The following is a 13,233-nucleotide window of genomic DNA, read 5'->3' as shown; positions in this document are numbered from 1 at the left end:
TCAGTTTAAGAAAATCAGGGCACCCACTGCCAATTATGCCCTCCACTTGACAGTACAGCACTCCCATTAAGATGAATTACCAGTAATTTGTTAAGATTTTTCTTCTTTCTTACTGTTCTTATGGCATCTGATCTTGAATGTAAATAAAGCATTAACCATGCAGTTTCCCAGGTTGTTGATCAAGATCCAATTTCCACTGACATGGTGTGTAAAAAAAAATGAAGCAAGATAAGCCAGTGCATTGGTGAGCCTGTGGACGGGCTTACAGCAGCCCTGAGGCCAGAGACTTTGATCCAGTTAGCCAGACATCCCTAATGTTCCAAAGAAAACCCTTTGGATGAAACAGACACTGGGCTGACTGCCCGCTTGGCAACTTCAACACAGTGAAGCTAAGGCTTGTTTTTAAAACATTAACTTCTCACAGTGTGAGGGCCCAACCTTTACATTCCATTTGTCTTTATCTTAGTCTGATTTTTTTCAATGCCACCCAGGGAACAAACCTGGCATTGCAGGACATGGGCCAAAAAACATGCAATCAGAAACTTCTGATGTGGTTTGCCACACCTTGTTAAATCATTTTGAGGAGTTATTCTTCTCTCCTCTTTTCTCTCTCAGCACTGTGAGACCAGTGGTCCTTAGTGTCCTGCTGTTTTAGCACATTCACAACAAATGCACCATACACATGAATCACAATGTCCCTGGGGCTTTTATAGATGTGAAGTATTGCTATTTTGAGAGCACATATTGCAGGAATTATCACATGGATGACATTTGTTCAATTTTCTCCCCAGATTTTCCAGATGAGAGGACCCAGACAATCGTGTCTGCAGCTGTCTCCTCATAGCTACAGACGGATGACAAAGGTATACATTTTTGTGTCTGGAAGCAACTATGAGCTATGTCAGGAATCAAAATTAATTAAAAATTACATGTCTTCCTTTGAGGCCAGGTTTTCCAACAGGACCAGGAATGCCCTAGAAACGAAAAAAAGGAGGATAAGTGACATGAATCTTAAGCATGAAATTGTGCTGCTCCAAGAAAATTGGTGGCAAAACAGTGACAAGGCACTGTTGTTCTCATCATGTAGTATTTATCTATCTTAATAGAATGTAGGAAAACCACCCTCTCTACTGAGAGGTTCTTTATATGGCCCACTGTGAGCCAGGATTCAGAAATTGTTTCATAACACTGAAATAATAGTTCCCTTGGAATAAACCAAGCTAATATGCAGCAATCAACAAGAGAGCTATATAAAATTAAGAATAAAGACAAGGGTTTCCATGAGATTGGAATCTTACAAGAATGAAGAAGAGAGTGACATCACTCAAGGAGCCTAAATGAAAAATCTAAATTTTCTCCTTTTTTTTCCCTGTACTTAATAATTTAAAGCCATAAATGACAGCCTGAAATAACTGCTGCCAATCTCATTTTACTTTTACCCAATAGTTTGAAAAACAGAAAAAAAAATTACAAATGACTCAGTAAAAGGCTGCTCCGACATACATCCGTAAGAAGCTCAACATATATCAAGCTGTACTGGAACAGAGCTTAGAGCAGTGCTAAAACCAAAAATGTCATGACAGTTGACATCTATCAGACCTCAGTCAGGGAGGTGAAGTATAAGACAAAGTAGGTGGAAAAATGGAGTGGAAAGACATGAAGAAAAGGACAATTTAAGAGATAAATGTGACAAGTACTGAGAATGAATCTGTCCAAAAGCACAGCATTCAGGAATAGTAAATAAAAAGACAGTGACATCATGCGCATTTAACAAACATCACTCACTCTCTCCCCCTCTAGCCCTGGTGGTCCAGCGACGCCAGGAGGCCCAATGAAACCCTGAAAATCATCAATATTTTATATTATATTTTTTGAGCATTAATACAAGACATTTTTAGCAGTGCGATACAGCATCTTAATTCAAAAAAATCTATTTAGCAACACTGCTCATTGCTCATAAACCGTACAATAATGATATGATTGATGATACAAGAATTACTGGTCACATTGACCTACAAGTAGTACGTGCCACAGTCTATTAGCATTGGCCCGATGGTGGTCACCCAAATCCTTGGAACTGAGGATTTGGTAATTTGGCCAGTACTAGTTTGATTATCTTTGTCTGGTCACACAAATGGACAACCAACATTGCTATTCATACATCCTGCAAATGGGGTAAAAAGGGGATCATCCGTTTCTCATATATTCTCTGGATTTCTGAAACATCTGTGACTGTGACCCTGATGTATCCTCTGGGAAATTCTAGATCTGCCACTGGCTGCTGTGAGGAATTATATCCATACAAACTCTCCTCAGATCTTTGTTCAAGATAAATGCAGTCTAAACACATGCAAGTTCACTGCCTTTAGGGTTGCCCGGGTTATCTTTACATTAAGTGTTAGTCAATAAAATGCATTGTCTGAATGAGCTCTAACACAGGTGTTGATTGCATTTCCAAGCCAATGTTCTAAGTATTTTAAATCCAGCAGTGTTTGCATCCATGTTTACTTGCTAGCAGTCTTCTTCTTCCCTTCCTATCCTCTCACATTGCTGCATATCTTGTGGTGTTACCGCCACCTGTCGATCAGCTGAACAATCTGAAACCACTGGCAAGAATGTGCTCCGTTCATGTATTTATGTCAGTTGGCAAAGGATGTAGTCAGTGTGTATGAGTAATTTGCGCAACCCTGTCTCACATTCATATCTTATCAGTGTACTGTCTGTCTTTGTGGTTTTTTTCATGTCATCCTCCTCACTCTGACAGAGTAATCTCAGCTCTCCCCTTTCTCTGGGTTTCAACGCTCCACTTAAGTCCCCTCTCTCACTGGCGCATTTGATGCCCCTTCGGTTCTGCTTTCATATTTTCTCCCATCTGTTTGTCTTCTGTCCCCTTTCATCTTTTCTCCTGTTTTGGGGGGCATTCTTTCTTGCTGAGGAATGAACCATAGTCAGACAAACCAGTCAGTCTTTATAGAGAGACAACCCAGAGCCTGGACCAGCCCCCAAAAGCAGTCTTACATCAGGCAGTATGTCAGAAATACAACTCAGATTCCTGGCAGTCTCTCTGGAGTGAGGCTGTGGGCCTGACACTATCCTAATCCTTTCAGGAAATTAAGTGTTCAATCCAGCGCTGCAGAATGAGAGCAAAGAGCCACTTGTACTTACACGGATACCTTTAGGCCCTGGGTTACCTTGTGGCCCTGCTGAGCCCTGCAAAAAAGGAAAAGACTCAGGTGAGGTGGACCTATTGTTACAGTATGCACAAGTTCACATGGTGAGGGAAACATTAACACATGAATGGCCAGAAAAGAGTAATACAGCCAGCTTGATTGACAGACATCTTAAGAAAACACATTTTTTTTGTACATTAAATTGCACTGTAAATTTCCTCTTCCACACTGCCGGCAGTGCACATGGTTAAAGTTCACAGACTGCACACATGAAAGGACAAGAGAGAACCAATTTAATTAATTTATGCATTTTGTTGCAAATTGCATTTCATGGTAAACTATATTTTCAATATACTGTTGAGGAAAAAGCAGTTATTGCCGCTTAATCCCAAACGCAAAATGGGTAAGAAACGTGCACATGACAGCAGAAAAAAGTATGCATTATGCAGTTATCATTATCATTGCAGTGTATTTCCTAGAGTTCTTGGGACAACAACAAAGAACCAAAGAGGATCGATGGAGGAACTGGGAGCGTATTTTCGTATTTTTCACTGCACCTGCCTGCCAGGGTAACCTGCAGCCCCGGCATCCCCAGGAAGTCCTGGTATGCCCTGCAGAAGAGAGAGAGAGAGAGAGAGAGAGAGAGAGAGAGAGAGAGAATGAACAGTGAATAGGGAGATTAGATGGATGGATAAAGTGAAAGAGGAGACACACAGACCCCAACAGCATTGCCAACTGAGGAATAAAACAAGCACTGTTCATTCCAGACAGCCTCCTCCAAGACAACCCAGGCTATTTACTGTACCTCTCTGCACCCCTCCCTCACTGTCTCACTCTGAGTTTTTTCAGCCCACTGATTACATGACGCTTTTCAAACATTGAGCTGATACTTAATTTAAAACAATCAGTGGTTGTTGTAATTAATTTTGTTATTGGTGACGTTGTGTAAAACACATGCCATGAACAGGTGCAATCAGCATTTTTGCAACAATCTTCATATTCTGCTGACATTTCTAACTATTGTCTGACAGGACCATAGTAAATCTGTGAGGTTTTTTTGTTGTTGATCAGCGCCTGGTATTACTTTGCCAGGTGTTTAGATTTTGATTTTCCATTATTAAACCAAAAAGACCTTTAAAGTGTGCCAGAGACCTGTTTATGTTGCTATTTCTGAAATCTCCAAGCTTATAGCCCTCTAATGAGGACATGTCAGGAGAGTGTGCAATGCGGTTTGTTAATTGTTAACATTTTAATGAGGTGAAGAGTTTTTACTTCAAGGAGAGCGGGATAAATGGAAGATAAAAGGAACCACTGACTAGCGGGGACAGCTGAAGCACTGACACAACTGGCTGGTGACAGACACAGCTGTGTGTTCTGTGTGTGCATGTGTGTGTGCACGCCGCATATGCCTATTAATTCACCCAGTTTGTGTATGTATAAATGCTGTGATATATAACATTAGCATCACTGTGTCCCAGAATGTGTCTCCAATCATTCAATATACATGTCCCATCAGTGCTAATAACAACTGCTTCACTTTTGCAAAAAAAAGTCTTATCTTGCTAACACACACACACACACACACACACACACACACACACACATCACTACTTACTTGTTCTCCTGGTGGTCCTGCTGGCCCTGGATGACCTTTAGGACCCTTGAAAAGGGGAAAAAGACATATATTGAGTTTTTTTTACATGAAAACACCAAAGACATTAACAAGACTAAGGAGTCGTTAACATCAGGAACAAAGGTCTGCTGGATCAAAGTACACTTTACCACAAAGTCCAGTTCGTTTGATTACACTGTGTTGTACTACCGTTTGCTATATTTGTGTTTTTTCAGTGCTGTGTCCAGGATTTCCACATTCTTTTGGATGTGTGCTGCCTATGTTCTGGCATCTGGTCACTACCTTTATCTTCCTCTTTCCTGCAGCCATAACTTTGGTAAAAATCTCTACAGATCCAAGGTCACAGAATGATCTCTGAACTGGGATGGTGGGATTTGGAGGCTAACAGGATGATTCTGATAGCAAATTTCCATTTGACATTTAAAATGCTGATGCTCAGTGATAAATCCACATAGTTTGTGCTTCCTGTTACTGCTGAACATAGATGGGGAAGAAATTAGAAAGTGCAAAGATTGGTGGTTGTGTGTGGGCATGTTTGCGCTTCAGATGGAATTGGTTTTAATACAATATGTAACACGAGTGTGTTTAAAAAGTGGCCTATTATGCCTTTCCTCATGCTACATGTCAGTGAAACATGTACTCTGTTGAATGAAGATTTTGATTTGTTTGACTTTTACTGGTAAATTTTCACGGTAGAAAGTGCCACTGTACTCTATTACAGTCATTCCCCAACTGCAAGTATACCGCTTCATATAGCTACAGTACATATGAATGTTTCAGACAAACAAATCTTGGTTGCTGCTAATGTATTTATGTCAATGCTGGAACGTAGGTGTTGTTAATTTCTCCTCGATTTAAGACGCTATTCATGCTGACACGTGACGGTTGTAAAGATCAGATATTTTTCATGATAAAAATTGCCGCTTATTGATTGATTAAAGCATAATAGTCCCCCTTTAATGTTTCATTTTCTATTTCAGAAAGAGAAGCTACAGTCAATCATCCCATTTGTCCCATGTACTGTTTGCAGGAAGCAGTTCATGACCCATTTTGGGTTCTGAAAAAGAGATGAAAAATGGCTCTTTTGTAGAGTACAGTGTGGGTAAGGGTTTAAAAGGGTATAACTCACATGTTTAAAAACATCTTTCTACAAATTTTATAGTTGCCTCATTCTAATCCACATTCAGTTTGGTGCTACAACCAAATTCTGCATTTAGTTAAACAAGCACTTTTTCTTTGTAAACTAGACAGGATTTATTGTTCAGTAAATCAGAGCTCTTCTTCTTAAAGCTCTTTTGTTTATCCCTTTGACCTGATCATCAACAGCAGATGTTAAGGGCTCCAAAACACAAGGTCAGGGCCAGGTCATTATCTTTTTGGGGCAGTGTGAGATCTTCTTGCATGGGGACACTGTCGTGTGCTTCCGAGGTTGTGACACATGATCCTTCACACTCAATAAAAGGCCCACTTGGGGGTTAAGAGCAAAGGCCCCAAGTCAGTCATTTCCTCTAGAAATACTTGACGGGGCACAGTTCATGTGCTCGGTATATTAGGTTTAGCTACTGCAAACACTGGGATGGCCTCCTGGGAGGCAAGGTGAAGGCCAGCTATGTGAAGACCAGACTTGAGCTTCAATGAGACGCTACCCAAACAACTGTGTAGACATATCCATGTGGGCAGCAGGACGACCTACTATAGCTGGTTAAGTCTGTTCTGTATCAAAGCCTACAAGCTCAATTCTAGCAACAGCCATGTTGAACACAGCAACAGCAATGTACCTTTCTGAGCAAGACACTGAAAGTATTACAGCATGAAAAAAAATATGATAACAGACAGAGGGCATGAGTGTGAATATGTGCACACTGGTGGACACAGAGAATGCCAATGTCCCTCATTATATTGATAGCAGTATCAATGAAAATCTCCTTCTTTATGATGACCAGAGGAGGCATGGAATATTGCGCATGTCATTGTACCCCTGACCCTGGGCAGGGTGGCTTTCCTCTTTTGGATAACCTTTGACCTTGACCTCAAAGCTATCACGTTTAAGTAATGCAGCACCACATCTTAACAGCTAGCTCCGAAGCTCAGAGAGAGAGGGACACGTGGAGCTGCATGCAGAGATAGGGGTATGCAAAGACAGTAAGGAAGACAGAAGACATAGGTTGATGAAGTTAGACAGAAAAAAATATCAAGAAAAGGTTCTTGACATATGTATATGTTTCTCTCTGTTTAGATAAAGATAGACAGAAACACTGAAGACTGCGAGCAGGGTGGGTTGTAGTCAGTCTCTGACTGGGTAACCCAATACTCACCACATTAAGAGGCCTCAGCTAAGGTCTGTGGCTAACACTTGGGGGAGAACAAAGTGTATGTGTACACGTGTGTGCATATGTGTTTGTCTTCATGCTCTCACCCCTAGCTCAAACATGGCTGATATATATATATATATACAACATTCAAAGTCTGGGCCAAGTTTGCCTGCACATGGCTCTAACCTGTGACGTTACAAACAAACTTGACAATGGCGGAGGCAAAATGGTGACGGCTTGCAGTGCTAGCTTTGGTAATAGCTCTAATAGCGCAAACATTGTTAACCTGATAGGGGAACTGGAGAGTAGGCATTATGTTTCTGCAATTATCAGTGGCAACTGCTGTATGTGTGCAGTGCAGAGCGGTCATGAATAATCAGTCAGCACCACGAGGAGAGAGACTCATGCCCGCGTAACTGGCCCAGCTACCAAAACAAAGAACAGAGAAGCTCACATTATACGCACACATACACACACAGAAGGAGCACGACTTCCTTCTCTGCTTAGTACATCATTACTCCACGATTTCTTTGCATAGCAAATAGTTGTTTGCTGCTATATCATTGTTCAAAATCTCATTTATAGAACCTTCAAACTTTGCTCTTTATTCAATCAACTATCTAAAAGATTTGTTGAAATCAGAAAATTGAGCCACTTTGACACATTATACAAAAAATAGTTCCTGACAGTAAGTCCTCTGAGCCTTCCTCTATCTTCAGCATCAGTTGCTGGCTTAACCAAAAATAGTTTAATAAACAAAATTTTACCGGTGGACCTGGAAATCCATCCAGCCCAGGCTGACCTGGTGGGCCTCTGTCACCCTGTCGAAACAAATGAAAAACAGAGTAGCATAACATTTGCAAAAAAAGTTGAATGCAATGCGCATAATCATTACAGACATGAAGGCAGTAAGACAGAAAAGCAATGTGTTGATTCCATTATAGAAGCTTCATAAAGGCGACGATGAATAGCTGTGTACTGCAGAATACGTTATATGTTATAAAAGGGAAAATTCATCCCATTGCTTTAGATCTCTGACAGTTAATTCAGACACAAATAAAATAACTTAGAATAAATTATTAAACACTGTATAATTCTTCCAGCAAAAAAAATCTCAGATGACTAATGAACAACAGGGCAATGGGTTAAAAAAAATTATACAAAAAAAAATACAAAAGTGAAAGACTTATTTCAAAGAGTGATGAGAGGTTTGCAATACTTGATGGGAATGGCATCAGGGTGAAGTTGGTTAAGTACTGCGTGAACACACGCAATGTTTGTTTTAACTGAAATTTTAATCTGGCTATCCTAGAAAGGCTCTGTGAAGGGAGAAATTATGACTTTCTTGGGGGATTTCTCTAAGTGCACTGAGCACTAAAACTTGAAGGGAAAGATGCTTTTGGAGCTTAATTATTTCAAGACATTTAGCAGTGCTGCTCAGGAAAATCATTACTGTGATGAAGTTTGGAAGAAAAATAGACAGGGATGGAGAGAGTACAGAGTAAGAGAGACCAGCTGTGTTGACGCCAGACAAATCAAAGACAACAGAATGAGTCAGAAATGCAGAAAGGGGTTTAGAGGAAGTTGCATGAAGAACAACAACTATATACAGAAAACAGCTTCACAGATGAAATTCAAATATCTGTTTTTTGATTGCCCACATATTATAAAGTGTTGATGCAGATTTGTTCAATCCTTTGTGTTACTTATTATAAATCGTTATGTTGTATGATCTGAACTGACCTTTTTGGATACTTTTCAAAATTTCAAAATATTTTGCTGAAATTACTGATGAATTAAATCAAGCACAGACAAAAAATGTAGTCAGTGAGCAGAGACTAAGTGTCTGAGTGAGGACTAATGTAAAAAACTGGTCAGAGAACCAGCACAGTGAAAATGTCTCAGGACAAGTATCATTGTCAAAGCAGTGAAGGCTTTGTGACAAACAAGAGAGCACACAGGATCAGGCAGCCTGATACAGGGGCAGATTTCTTACCTTCTCTCCTGGTGGAGCCTGACCTGGAGACAGCCCGGGGTCTCCCTTTGAACCCTGGAACAGAAACAGGATCACAGGGTTAGGGACATCTTAAGCAACTCATGTCACAATAAATATCGCTTACCAGCAGAATCAGTTTTCATAAATTATGGTTATTTAAAAAAAACTATTCTTCAATGATTCTTTTATATATATTTTTGTTATTTAATCATTTCTAAAATGCCAAATGCCATTACCAGCATTAGAGCTAATTATTGTTTTTAAATAACTGAAAGGTAGTAATTTTGAAAAGTACAATGACTGTGAGTAAACAAATAAAATAAGTAAAATGATAATGTTTTCTCTTTCTTAAAATCTGGAGTGCTTAGCTCATATACTCTTTGCTTGTTTTCTATAACATTAGAGCAAAAACCAAGCATCAAAAACTGTTGCATTGAGGACAATGTGCAGATGCCTTAAGATGCACTTCCTGTAATGATGGCAAGATGCTGGCACCACAAAAATATCCAACTTAATTGAAGTCAACAAGAAAAATCCCCAACTTTTCTTGAAATGCAAAGTTTTTTTTCCACAAGATGATGTAAGGGCAGTTAAGTGGCTAGCTGTGGTGTTTACTACACTGCTGTTCAAATTGGAATATTGTGGAATCAGACAGCTCACATGGTGGCAGCGGAAATAACAGTTACAAACCTCAAAATGTCCCTTTAGAAATCCATGTGTGATGTCACAGAGGTTACACACATATTTGTCCGCAGTCTATTATTTTAACAGTGTTCCACACATGGCACTGTAAAAAGGAAGGTGTGTGTTCTGCAATAACAGTTAAAAGCCAATGTTGGAAAGCACCATTCACTATGGCAAAGGGTACCAGACTCTGTGAGTATGTCTGAGGACATTTCATCTTGCTTTCTTTTTGAAAATGTCTGTGTTTCGTTAACTTGGAGTTGTTTCAGTTTAAAGTTTGAATGAAAAGTTTTCTCTCAGCACTGACAATCCACACAATTTACCAACACCGGTAAATGGTACAGATGCTTTAGGTCGTTTTTTTTATAACCACATTGTAAAGTGACTTTTAAAATGACAAGAAATTTGAAATGGCCCAGAGAGGGCTCCATCTTGCATGCATGCTGAGTTTACTGAGCACAGCGTCTATTGATCTTTCAGTATAACACTTACAATTATGCACAATTCTTCATACATAAGCAACGATCAACGCAATAATTATGGTCATTGTTGCTGCGTTGTCATTCACATGTCATTGTCATTTCCTCACAGTTCCTTAGCAAGACAGTAACACTTTAGCAATGGAGTACAAATGCCTTTGAGGATGTGGACCTCACTCAGTTTCTGACATCCCAGACAGACCACAAGTATAATTTCCCCACAGCAGATAATGAGTCAAAGAGTCCATCAGAATGGAGCTGATGTTTAAGTGCATTTCTACAGAACAGAAATATTACATTTAAACAGCCAGAGGTCTTGGGGCATTTCTTCCCAAACTGATGTGAGCTAGAGTCATCAAATCTTGACAGTGTTGCATCTACAGAGGTGTTATGGTATACCAAAACTGCAATCTAAGGAGACCTACACATAATTTCAGCACAACAACTTAAATGAACAGAAAAAAAAGATAGTGGATGAATAACAACAAAACACATCAATCTAGCATCAACTACTGCACCATGATATTTTTTCTAACCATTAGAAAAAGTGGTATGTGCATGGGATGAGGTCTAGGATAGACTTTTGAATACAAAACGTATCATCTAAGTTTTAAGCTGAGGGGCTAAGTTAATGTTTGACACCGTGGATCCGTACATTTCTCTCAGTAGATCATGAACATCATGTTCTGACTGACAGCCAGTGAGGCGTAGAAAAGTTTGGGGATGAGAGAGCAGAATTTCTACCACAGCATAAAACCAGGATTACTTTCTGTTGGAGACAAAAGTCAGAAGCACATAAGGCAGTTTGAAAGTTTCTTTTAAGTCCTGCAAGCACACTGTCATATCATTTCAGTCTCTGCTTAAAACACATGTCAACAAAGCTCAGCACTAGGGACGATAGTCCTCTGTATTCATCCTGGTAAGCACACGTATCTCAACAGGGGATATTTTCCCAAACTGAGACAAAGAGTCTCTTAATCTTTGTTCCGCCTCCACAAAGGGGGTTGGGGGTGTGAGTATGACTCACCGACAGGTCACTATGGAATTAGATACACTGATTTTGCTTTTGTATGTGTACACATGAATGTGGGCGTACATGCTTAAGGAACAGAGAGCAAGCAGGTGGGCCAATATTTCTTAGTAACCAATCAAACGCCCTCAGCCAAAGGTGCACAGTATCCTAGCAAGGTCAGAGGTGACACAGAACAAATCCATCTATCTCCCTTTGCTGTTTGGGGAAAACAGAACATTCCTCTTTTTATGTGTTTGGGGTGAGGTGGACAGAGAGATCATAATTCATGAAAACAACTTTCATAAATGTGTCTCATCTTCAGCTATGCTGTGTATACAACTACACTGCAACTACAGGAGCTATCCATCCACAGGCAAAACGTTTCACATTGTAAGAAAAAAAAAAGCAGAGGGCAGACCATCCACTTATCGTTTGTTTCTGCGTCTATAACATGACTGTTCTCCCACTGACTGCATGGTGTATGCAGCTACTCTGCGGTAGCCAATCGGGACCACAGTCACCACAGCCATCTGCATGGAGCTGCCCACATCCTTGCTATGTTGTACCAGTGTATCTTTTACATCTGGTTCCATGCTGGGAAAAGCTTAGCTGATGTTTAAAAATGCTGTTTTTGTCTTCATTTCTCTCTTAGGATGAAGTCAGTGTCATGCCTAATGAGCAGGGACCAGCACGATGATGCCTTGCGGTGAAAACCTGGGTTACAATGATCTAGGCTGTGGGGGTATGTCATTTAGGGAACAACCACGCTTGTCCTCTCCAGTCTTCCTTGCTGCACTGTAACAACACACTGGCACATCATTATCACTCCTGCTTACATCTGGCTTTGTCTGGTTTAATCCCACTTGCACATGCTCTGGGCAGCAGAGATTGGCTTTTTACGGAACCAGCATGCCATTCTCCGGTGTAATTGAGACCACTTGATAAAAACAGATATGATTTCAGTGTACGTGATTAAAAAGGCAATTTAGCGACCTTGTGACATCACTACAGCAGTGTCTTTTGGAGCAAGCAGCATGAGTTGCAGAGCTCTTACGACGAGGTCAACAAACCGACCCAAACTGAACCTGATGTTTGGGCTTTAAAATAATTTTACTCCTCTTAATCATTATATGTCAGTGAGAGTGACTTCAGTATTTATCTTTAAATGATACCCTGAATACAAACATCACATATACCACACTGCTCTGCTTCTGACCCCTTCTGCCCCTTCTCCCTCCTGAATTACACACAAACACACATGTGCAACAGGAGTGAGCAACTTGTCCCAGCTTGTCAGCTCGAAGCAGCTAACTGTTTTCACTGTCTCTTTGATGATTTTTCGAGGAGGATATAAATAGTAAAATATGAAGGGAAGAATTTTAAACAGTCCCCAATATGTCCTGTTTCTGAGTCCTTCTCTTTGTGTAATTAGCAGAGATTTTGAAGTTCTTTATGAAATAGCTTTTGCCATTTTGCCTGTGCTAAATTAGTTTTGATTTACTGAACTGTTTGCTGGTATCGCTGATTTAGAATAGTGTGCTACAAAGGATTTGTTTGTATGTGATGGCTAATTTGAATTTGTATTCATTTAATTTGATAGGGACAATGTATTTTTAACATAGTTTCAATGCAATGAGACTGATGTATTGCACAGAGATTGTATAGCAATAATTTTCAACTCTTTCCCCTGGCCGAGGTTTTACATGTAGCCCTGCAGTGTTACTAAAATGGATAACTTAACTTACTAGCTAAATGCATAACTTCTATCTACAATGTTAATACTGTTTCTAATATATAAAAAAAAATACATATAGAAAACAGTAAAGAAACATGTGCATGTGCAGGCAGACAATAATGTGGCTAGAAACAGAATCTGATCTTTTGCCCACCCAAGAGAAGAGACGGCTCTCAGTTACAAATGACAAAAACAGATGATTTGATCAAAAA

At 39.9% G+C, this 13,233-nt stretch overlaps 1 protein-coding gene across 1 annotated transcript in view; it reads right to left on the bottom strand.

Moving 5' to 3' along the window:
* The window catches only part of LOC121941362 (collagen alpha-1(XXIV) chain), a 99,602-nt gene that overhangs the window by 55,440 nt on the left and 30,929 nt on the right, over nt 1-13,233 (bottom strand). The window contains exons 6-12 of the mRNA XM_042484141.1: nt 9,112-9,165; nt 7,883-7,936; nt 4,786-4,830; nt 3,728-3,781; nt 3,166-3,210; nt 1,786-1,839; nt 930-974 (exon numbers count right to left, since the gene is read on the bottom strand). Of these exons, the coding sequence (XP_042340075.1) occupies nt 930-974; nt 1,786-1,839; nt 3,166-3,210; nt 3,728-3,781; nt 4,786-4,830; nt 7,883-7,936; nt 9,112-9,165 (351 nt within the window). The remainder of the gene's footprint in view (nt 1-929; nt 975-1,785; nt 1,840-3,165; nt 3,211-3,727; nt 3,782-4,785; nt 4,831-7,882; nt 7,937-9,111; nt 9,166-13,233) is intronic.

This window comes from Plectropomus leopardus, chromosome 3 (assembly GCF_008729295.1).
Source record: "Plectropomus leopardus isolate mb chromosome 3, YSFRI_Pleo_2.0, whole genome shotgun sequence".
Classification (NCBI taxonomy): Eukaryota; Metazoa; Chordata; class Actinopteri; order Perciformes; family Serranidae; genus Plectropomus; species Plectropomus leopardus.
Note: the sequence above shows the minus strand (reverse complement) of the source record. Positions and strands in the feature narration are given on the sequence as shown.